Source organism: Musa acuminata, chromosome BXJ2-6 (assembly GCF_036884655.1).
Source record: "Musa acuminata AAA Group cultivar baxijiao chromosome BXJ2-6, Cavendish_Baxijiao_AAA, whole genome shotgun sequence".
Lineage (NCBI taxonomy): Eukaryota > Viridiplantae > Streptophyta > Magnoliopsida > Zingiberales > Musaceae > Musa > Musa acuminata.
The window spans coordinates 17,955,929-17,966,375 of record NC_088343.1 but is presented as its reverse complement, the minus strand read 5'-3'; the positions used below and the strand labels follow the sequence as shown (position 1 = coordinate 17,966,375).

The 10,447-nt window shown below is 40.2% G+C and overlaps 1 protein-coding gene across 1 annotated transcript; it reads left to right on the top strand.

The window, feature by feature from the left end:
- Nucleotides 1–1,318: 1,318 nt before the first annotated feature.
- Nucleotides 1,319–3,504, top strand: LOC135613898 (OVARIAN TUMOR DOMAIN-containing deubiquitinating enzyme 1-like). Its single transcript, XM_065110912.1, has 8 exons — nt 1,319–1,441; nt 1,803–1,901; nt 2,198–2,245; nt 2,657–2,722; nt 2,830–2,913; nt 3,001–3,123; nt 3,198–3,250; nt 3,327–3,504. The coding sequence occupies exons 1-8, from the start codon at nt 1,319–1,321 to the stop codon at nt 3,466–3,468; spliced, it is 738 nt and encodes a 245-aa protein (XP_064966984.1). The 3' UTR covers nt 3,469–3,504.
- The last annotated feature ends 6,943 nt before the right edge of the window (nt 3,505–10,447 follow it).

Sequence of the window (10,447 nt, the reverse complement as noted above, 5' to 3'; positions counted from 1 at the left end):
AAAACCATAAAAGCTAAAATGGATCATTTTTTTTATTTAAATTATATGTATCATTGTATTAATAGTTTATTATGAGTCATCATGCCATGTAAGCTGACTCTGACGTTAGTTAACTCAAATTTGATGGAAGAGGCTTATATGTTATGTTTTTAAAAATATTTGATTTATTTTAGATATAAGTAAACCATAGGTGCTTAAGTAATCCATGGCTAAAATCATATGAGTTAAAATGGACCTTAATCTTATCTAAATGTGTCGTTTTTGATCTATGATACTTACATTTTAATACTAACATAAAATTTAGCTAATTATAAAGATGTGCTACAATACTTGAATTGAATTAGGTGTCTTAAGAACATGAGGATATTCGTGTTGTGATTTTATTTTATTTTTTGCAAAAGATAAATAACAAAAGTGGGATTTGAGCCCTGAACCTTATGGTAAACCGTCAAAGTTGTTGCCGGCTAAACTAGCTAACACGAATTAGACCTAACTGAATTAGACCTAACTCAATTGTCGATATAACTTTTGATTCATCTAACATCTTTGCATAGACTTATAGAATAGGACCAATTCATCTTCTTCCTATGCACATGTCTAAATAACTAAGATGAAGTGTGATGTATACTTCAAAGTTCATAATATTTCTCTCTCGCGTTGCAACCGGAACACGTACATACTCAAGAATTTAACCAAGCAATTGAAAGAACAAACACGGTGAAAGTTATTGGTCCTTGAAACGAATTGGATCTAAAAATATAAAGTTATAAAAAGGGTAAAGGGAACCAACAAAAACCATGCAAATGGACAAATAGTTTGTCGTGCAAGTTCTAAGAAACTGCGCATTGATCTCCAAACTAATCCATGGTTGTCATTGTCCATGCCAAATATAGGAAAAGAGGACAACAATTGTTTACTACCTTTCTCCTCTCCTCTACACTTAAAAAAAAAAAAAAGGGTCCAAAGTGAATCAAGTATTACTGCAACCCTTTTTAGAAGAAATACTATGATGAGGGTAAGATTTTAAGAATTGTGGACTTTTACTACATTAGCTAAATGTCCATCACACATAAATTTGATGCATCACCTGAATCAGGTGCGTCTCAATGCAACGATGCATGCGTTCGGGAGGTTACTCGTGTGGCAATCAACTATTGCATTCAGGTCTTTTTGATTGGGTTGAATCGGCTGAGTTATGTTAGACCAGACTCGGGTGTCGAAATAACTTGGGTTTGTCTGACCTATTTGCATGGCCTTATAAACGGGGCCAAATCATCTTCTTCCTCCGCACACAGACTAGCGAGGCGAAAGAGGAGAGATGTGGAGTCGAGCTTGCAGTTGCTTCGGAGGCCTGGTACCGGAGGGGAATTCGCCCGGAGGTGATGATAAAGGGCCTGATCGCAAAGGGAAGGTCATCTCACTCCCCTCAACTGATTATGCTGTGATTCTTGGCTCTTCATTACATGGATCTCGTGGAAGCTCTCTTGTTTTCTAGCCACTGTTCTTTGTGTTTGGATCATCTCATGAGTTGTGTCCCTTGAACTCACAACACTTGTTATTGCCTTTCTTTGAGTTCTTCCTACAGTAAACTTGGAATCACAATTTCCAATCTGAGATTGGTGTGTAATTTCTTCTCTAACTTGTTTGATTTCTTTCTTGCACATTGACTCTGCTCTTCTATGAAATGATGAGGTGGTTCTCAAATTCGTTTGTGGTGTTTACTCATATTGAATGGCCTGAATGCACGAATATTTTGAGCCTTAAATGCTACAATACCTTTTCTTTTGTTAACTTTCTTGAAGGCCAAGGTGGAGGAGACCGATGAGGAAGATCTGAAGATCGAACAAAAGGTTAGGAGCAGCATCCTCTCTTCGATTCTTGACATCCTTTGGGTTCTTCAAGTAGTGTTCTTAAATGATAGGCTTATTGTGATTTGCATTCATAATGTGTTTTCAACTTTCTTGCCTGCACACTGTTCTTTATGTTGGTTTGATCTCAACTCTTCCACTCCATCTCATGAGACTCGTTACTTGATTACATCGACATGGCTTATATTTTCTGCCTGTGGCTTGTATACATAGTTCTCTTTCTGAGTTCTTTCTTGCACATGACTTTTGTCTTTCTTTAAAACCATCCAGTGGTTCTTGCTCAAATGCAATGAAACATCTGAGCTCTTCTTTTCTTATACTTCTTGAAGGCGGAGGTTGAGGAGAAGAATGAGGAGAAGCTGGCGTTCGGAGAAAAGGTAAGCAGCTGTCTTCAACTAGTTCTTGAACATGCATGCATCATGTTTCTGTTCTTTCAGTTACTTGGTTAAATTCTGACAAGTGTATTTGTGTTACGGTTGTAATGAATGAAAGAGAGATTATTCTTAGAAGATATCCATATGTGAGAGAAGATTAAAAAAGAGAATTATCTCCTATTGGTAGTGAAAGATTGACGGAGACAATTGAATGACACATGAATTGGAGGGAAATATTAGAAGATATTCATATGTGAGGAGGAGAGACTAAAAAAAAATAAAACTAAGAGAATAATCCCACTAGACAACTAACAATTACGAACTTTGAAATATACATCACACTTCATCATAAAAATATACCACAACAAGGCCATATACCTTAAGCACTCTGTTGATTCTCTAATTGTACTGCAGGAAACTTTTCGCTCAATGGTAGCAGAATACCGCAGAAGTGAAAAAGTCCTGCGAGAAAAGATCCAGGTTTCATCTTCTGTTGCTCATCACCATCTCTTCCTCTTTCTTCTCGTCGACTTTACCGTCGCATATAAGATGGGAAAGTTAGGATGAGCATGTTTTCCGACTTTCAGCTGCTTCATCGACTGTATGCTTTCTTTCGGCGGATACGAAACGATGGTGCTTCGTTATACCGAAGCTTTCTATTTGCCTATGTGGTAACCCATCACAACATCTTGAGAACTTGATGCAACTTAGTGGTTCTGCATCTTCTTATATGGTGTTTCTGTTTCTGCCGGAGTTAGGAGCACATTTGGGTCACACGAGACAACACCGAGGTCGATCGTATCGGACAAAGTCTTACACTATGTCAGTGGACAAATGACATCCGCGGCAATATCTGTGCCAACTTTGAAGAGCTGAGAGAGGTAAGAATGCTTTCCAACTCTATCTGCTTGCGGATAAGTTCTCCTTTGGTCCTTATAAGTGAAATTGCCTTCAGATGTTCCTCCAGCTGCTGTACGAGCACATCAGAGAAGAATCGAGACCACGAAGGTGATTGCTTGAACTATCGTCTTTCAAGAACTCTTCTACATAGCGATTGAAGTATTCTTTTGCTTTGCGAGCTCAGTCACAAGGAGTTTCTGTCGAGGAGCCTGAGACAGTGGGATTCAGCTTCAAGTGGGACGTTTTGCTCACCATTAAATTTCTTGTGTCTTCTCTTCGTTCAGTGTTCTCTAATGTGTTTGCTCGGTCAGTCATTTCACTCTTAGGCTATGCTGCTTCAAATGAAATAGCCAGGCAAGCTGCTGAAATCCTGTTTGATCCAGACACAGATTACGACGAGGTAGGACGCTTTAATTGGCCATCATGCGTGCAGGCGCTGAAGATTCACGTACTTTTGCAGGTTCACAGCATTCTTGGCGATGGAGAAAACATCCCCTACCATAGGCAGCTCGCTGCTCTATCGGATGCACTGGGTGTGGCGGTGCGTGTTGTGTTCCTTGACACGAGACTGGATCAATTAGGGCGGCAGTCTCCGTTCCACCGTGACTTCAGCCCTACAACCCAATGGAAAATACCAAGATGGAGCAGAAAGACTTTCCCTCCTGACTCCATCTCGCTGGACGAGGTCCGATATACTCTGCATGCAGCCCGGCGTGTTGCAACGTCAAGCTCGTCCAGCCGCCGACTGCCGTTCATAACCTTGTTGTATAGGCCCGGTGGTGCTGCAGAAGCCGATCACTATGACATCCTCTACCCGAAGCTGAACGCCATCACGGAAGCTCGCTAGGGCATGCAGACGTACGTTGATTCTTTTGTATGTTAATACGAGGACGTGAATAGTGGATTGTGAAGCCTGGAAGAACATTTTTTGTGATTTTCTGCTGGTATTCTGTGGTCCTATCGCTTGTTTACATGGAGCTTTGCTACTCCAGTTCTTGTCTCTTTTACCGGAAGGTAACAACACGACAGTGTTTGTGCGAATGCCTCTTCCTTTTCACTTACAATAGGATCACACTTTCTACGAGTTCTGAGTGCTGTGAACTGCTTGCACCTAAGTCTCCTTAATTAAATGTTAGTCTAGTTGGTTTAATAATTAGGTGGGGTCAAGTTGGGCTAACTAATACCTACCGGACTCAACTGTCAAAACCTATAAGGAGGCTACCTCGACTTCTTCCCACCCACGGGGGAGGAGCTAACGGGGAATCGCCTTTGTCTGCCTGCTTGAGACCCAAAACCACAGAGGAGACTGGGCAGGGGCCTGATCTCAGAGGGAAGGTAAATTGCCACTCGTTTTGCTTTTCTTTGCACTTCCCGAAAGGTTCTTGAATCCTGAATCAGTTCCAAGTCCTTGCTTCTTGAAGAGTTCTCGATGATCACCTCCAAAATCAGTGCTTGGCCCTAGCATCATGTGGGTTTCTGTGATGTCTGTATGCGTAGTTATTATATCCATCACTGTGATTCTGTCTACTGATACACTCATAATCTGTTGTTAACTTATTTCTTTCTTTCTCGAGAAGGTTCAATCTCTTCAAGTGATTATTTGAATTAGTTTTCTTCTGTGGAACAGAAAGCAGATTTCTGATGAAGGCATTATGCTGTTGTACTTGGTTTTGACATTGACCTGGGATGTGTTCTTGTTGCCTGGTACACTCTTCTTTTAGGATTGTTTGATCTCCGTGGTTACTCTGATCTCATGAAGGCATTATGCTGTTACACTTGTTGCTTCTCAACTCATGTGACATCCTTCTTTGTGTCGTCTCTTCAGGATAGGATGAGGAGGACAAGCTGGGGTTCAGTCTGGGTACTGGAGAAAAGAGTTCTTCATTAAAGAAAGGCAACTTTCATTGAATCAGAAAAAAGGTAGAAAAAAAAGGGTTGGCGGTATGCCTAGATCGTCCAGCTTACAAAAATGTGAGAACCCAACGGTTCTACAAAAAAAAAAAAGGGTTAATTGATGTACTTTGCAATATAATGAATGATCTAAGGTATATACTTGAGATCAAAGAATGTTAAAATGTTCATCCTCAACTTAATATTGGCAATTATGGCTCTCTAATACACCAAGGGGTTTCTCTGATTGAGAATCAGATTGGATCTCTTTTAGGTCGATAATTTGTAATTCTTGAGCATGTTGGAGCTCTTTCAATATTGCGAGCGCTTCAGCCATCAATGGATTGTACGCTTTGCATGGGAAGCTACCCATGATAGTGATGGATTTGGGAAGTGAGAGTAAGCAAAACCCAATACCTGCAATAAGTTCAGGAGAAGAGAACCGAGTCAAAAGCACCACTTCCTAAGTTTGGATCCAGAGAATTGAAATTACTAATGCCCTTAGGACATGGACATGGATTAGAAGCAAGAGCCCTCTCGACTAAAATAGATGGACTGACACGGCGACTGTGGAATCTGATCTCATTCCTATTAAGCCATAAACACCAAAAGGCATTAACAATAAGACTTAGAATCAGTTTGGAAGAAGAACTATCAAAATTTTCCTCCTCCCAAAGCCTCTACCCAGGAGTCAAAAAAAAAAACATTAAGCTAAGACCAGTTTTAGCTTGCAATAGGTTCCAAAAAGAGAGGGTAGCAGGACATTCAAGGAATATATATCTAGAGGAATCTTCATGACCATAACGTCCATCTCAAGACAACTTTCAAAGGAATAACTAGATTTTTGGGGAGATGAGAAGATGTAATATCGCCTTCCAAACGTGCCAAGACTCATTATCTTTAGATTTAGCTTGAAGATATTGAGAGGCATCAATAGCAGTCAAAGTACCCAATCAATTGGGCTGCCATATCTAGATATCATCATCGGGCTCTCTAGGAATATAAATTTTTTGGATCCTTTCAATGAGTTATGAAAGAGTAGCTGTAATTTGACGACATCCCAACAATTAAAGGCAAGAAGATCCGAAACCAGGCTAAAATTGCACATTTTCTCTACATTAACAAAAGCAGGTCAGAAATTTATAGGAAGATTGCCAATTCAAGGATCACTATAGATGTTAGTACTTGACCAATTTCCAATCAGTTTTCTAAATCTCCTCTGATGTCACTAACTAAGAGATTGATATTTCTATGGAACCAAGAGAAGCTTTTTTTTGGCAGAATGGAGGTTCCAAGGGTGAAGATCACCATATTTAGCCTTAATGACACATACCCATAGAGAATCAGAATTGTTAAAAGTGGTAGAATCCTTCTAACACAAATTGATAGCTTGATAATTTTGTGATTAGAAAGACCTCAATCATCATAAACTTTGGGTTTGAAAATGATGTACCAACTGAAGTTTTATACGGTAGGAAGAAGGGTGGGAGTTCCAAATAAGTTTCATGCTAAATGCATTATATGATTTAGAATTGAATCTGATATATTACAGTTGAACAATAGATGAGCAGAAATAGAGTTGAGAATTGTTTAATCGGTCTCATTTTTTTGGTTAAAAAAAATGAAGAGAGATGCCCTAAAGAAGGTACCTCATAGAATGCTTGATGGAAGGGGTGGAATGCTTTGAGAAGTATAGTTTGGATTTTTGGAGGTTAAAGCATAAATAAAAAATGTTAAGTGCCTTGAGGACATTGGTGTAGGATTTTTTATTAGCAAAGTTGAAAGGAGTGATCTGCATTCAGTCAACCATCAGGGGGTCTTCTTACCTAATACCTTAGCTTTGAAACTATTGGAACATACACCATTGGTTAGACAAGAGAAGATCAAAGAAAATGTGCATGAATGGGTCCAATCCATGTCAATATACTTAGCAAGAAAATTCATAGCTAGAAGAACCTCCTAAATGGCAATCATGCACTAAGAGGGGGGGGGGGAGGGGTAAATTAGTATTTTCGACAATCATGATGAAAATTTTCATTCGATGGAAATTGATATCGGAAAAGAATTTAACTTAAAAGCGTTCGTAAGTATAATAAATAAGTAAATCAGTTTACAATATGAATGAAAAGCATAAATTAAATATAAACCAGATTTATAGTGGTTTAGTTGTTGTAACCTATATCTACTCTCGATTCTTCTTCACTCGAGGCCACTAGCTTCCACTACCGATCTTCTTTTAACGGGTGAAGATCAACTACCCTTATAACTCTTTCTCCTTTTCATAGGCCTAGGAGAGAACCTTTTACACCTGTCTTTTATACCTCACTCATTCCTTAGAAAACTTCTAACTCTAGGTGAAAGAGATTCTAAATCCTAAAAAAGTTTTTAATTTTTTCTCAAGTATTATTTCCTCCTTTTCTACTTAATTTTGTGTTTTACTAAGCAAGAGAGGGTGGGGTATTTATAGACCTCAAATAATTTCAAAAATAAAGCTAAAAAATATCTCATCTTGGGTTTCTTGGGTCTTGGCGGTACTACCGCCTGTAGCACTAATACTAGGCGATACCACTACCCAAACTAGTGGTACCACTGCATGACACAGTTTGAGAAACTGTGTCTGGGCGGTACCACCGGTTGACATAGTTTAGGAGATTGTGTTTGGGCGATACTACCGCCTAGTCTAGAAGTGCCATCGCTTGGGTCAATTATAGGTCATTGAACGGGCCTTCCACTTAGCCCAAAATAGCCTCAATTCAGACCCAATTGACCCATAATTTAGTTTACATTGTTTCACCCTAATACTGACTTAATTAGATCTAAACTATCTTAATCTAGACACAATTGATTACAAGTATGAATCTTATACTGTCCGACATATTATTGGTTCATTCGGCGCTTCGTCCGATCCTTCAGTACATCGTCCTCTTCTTCGACATATTGTCTAATCGGTATATTGACTATCACAACTTCTGATCTCTTTGGCATAATGTCCGATCCTTCGGTCCGATACCTGAACTTATGGCACGAAGACCTTCTAGTAATACATCGACTGATCCTCCGGCTCAATATCCAATCTCCTTATATGTTTCACTCTGGCTCAACGTTCGATTTCTCTTACTTTAATCGATTTATATTTTCTGATCGAAGTTAGTCCTACATTACTCAAAACATAGATTAGATCGTAAACTCATCAATTAATTTCATCATCAAAATCCGAGATCCAACAATCATACATATTTTTTCTGTGATAAAATTGACTATTAGCATGGACCGCATTACATAGAGCAATAGCAATAGAGCAAGAGTCTATGACAATAGAAGGATTCTCTATTTTTTCACAATAATGATTAGGTGGGTCCTACCCCCAACTAGGGGGAAAAGGTTAAAAGTCGTAAAAAGAGAAGTTAAGAATAGGATTGTTAAGTACTAAACAGAAAGCCCTAAGGAATTCTTTATTGAAACCATTGAGACGTGGGCTCATGCCTAGTCTCATTTGGTGAAGAGCAACTTCAACCTCCACCAGAAAGAAAGGTCTACAAAGGTTGTGATGAACCTCCAAATGTATGGAAGGAAGAGGAGGGCACTAGGATCAATCAAGAGGTCTATGGTGTCTGAATTGTCCTATAACTAAGCGTTGAATCTCGTATTTTGATGATGAAACCACTTGATATGTGTTTATAATTTAAATTGTATTTTGAGTTATGCAGGTCTACTCGATCAGGATTAGACAGTTAACGCAGGAGGAATTGACGTTGCGCCGGAGGAGATCACATTAAGATATTGGATGGTAGAAGACTTCAGACGTCGGGCATCGGGCCAAGAGCGGAATTGCGCCAAGGATATCGGGGTTGCGAAGGTCAACCGCCGATTGGGCAACAAGCCGCAAGAGAGGACGATGCGCTGAAGAATCGGACGAAGCGTTAACCAATAACGTGCCAGGCAACAGAATGTCAATTCGCATTATAATAATTGTCTAGATCGGAGTAGAGTTTTGGCTTGTGTGCGCAAGATTAACTACGATAACGATGAAGACATAAAGTGAAACAAAGTGTCGGAGTCAAGCGCAAAGGATTTGTTGCAAGTTCGAGAGTTCGATGGAAGTCCGAAGGTTCGTCGGGAATGCTGCTGGAACTAGCCGAGAATGAGTAGGGAGCTTGCCGAAGGGTTTTTCGGAAGCTCGCCGGAAGGTTTGTTGGAAGTTCGCGGAGCTCACAGAGAAAGATCGGAGCTTGCCGAAGAAGCTCGTTGGAACTCACCAAGATCAAATCGTGAAGTCAAGAAGCTTGCTAGGAGTCCGCAGAATGGTTTCCGAGAGTTTATTGGAAGACCGCCAAAAGTTCGCCGGAAGAAGTCTTGACGTGTTGACTTTGTAATAGCTTAGGAAATATCTTTAAGTTCGTAGTTAGCACGTTAATTAAGGTTAGGATTAGGTGTTAATCCTAGAACTCAAGTACGGGCCAACTGGGCCCAAAATTAGACTTGGTTTGGGCTAAATTTAAAGCCCAACCAGTGAACTGGAGAGTCTGGCGATGGCACCGCCAGACTGGGCGGTTGCACCGCCCAGCACCCGAGAGCCAGGCGGTGGCACCGCCCAGCACCCGAGAGCTGGGCGGTGGCACCGCTTGGCTAGGCGGTGGCACCGCCAGTCCACTGTCAGTGTCAGACACTGACAGGCGGTGGCACCGCTAGCATCGGAAACCAAAGAGAATTCAAATTTTGGAGCTCAAATTTGAATCCTCTTGAGGCCTATAAATACCCCTCAAATCTCAGCTGAGAGAATAACATTTTGAAAAGCAATAGTTTGAGTTAAGAGCCTTAGAATAGTCTTTGCAAGCCTTGTTTTTCATATTGCTGAAGTGTTCACCTCCTCCCATCTTGTTGAAAAGAATTGTAAGAGTGTGAACCACTTGTAAAGGTTGTAAGAGGGGTATTAGTCCTTCCCCTACAAGAAATTTGCTAGTGGAAGTTGGAAGCCTCTTCGAAGAAGGCTTCGCAAGTGGATGTAGGTCATTTTGACCGAACCACTTTAAAAACTACTGTGTTATCTGGTTTACATCCTACTCTTTCCATTTACATACTGCAAACTTCTCTACTTAGTTACTACGCTTCCATACGTTTCTAAGTTATCAAGCTTTTAAAATCGGTTTCCATTGATATTGCTTTTCATTGTACGAAAGATTTATCAAAACTGAAGTTTTAATCCGCTGCACTAATTCACCCCCCCCTCTTAGTGCCGCTCCGATCCTAACAATTGGTATTAGAGCCCGGTATTTCTCATTTTGGATTTACACCTGAGAGAAATGACTCTTCATGGCTTTCAAGAGGGCTTATCGGTTTTTCGTCCACCGTTGTTTAACGGATTAGACTACACTTATTGGAAAACTCGAATGAGAGTTTTCTTGATTTCTATGAATT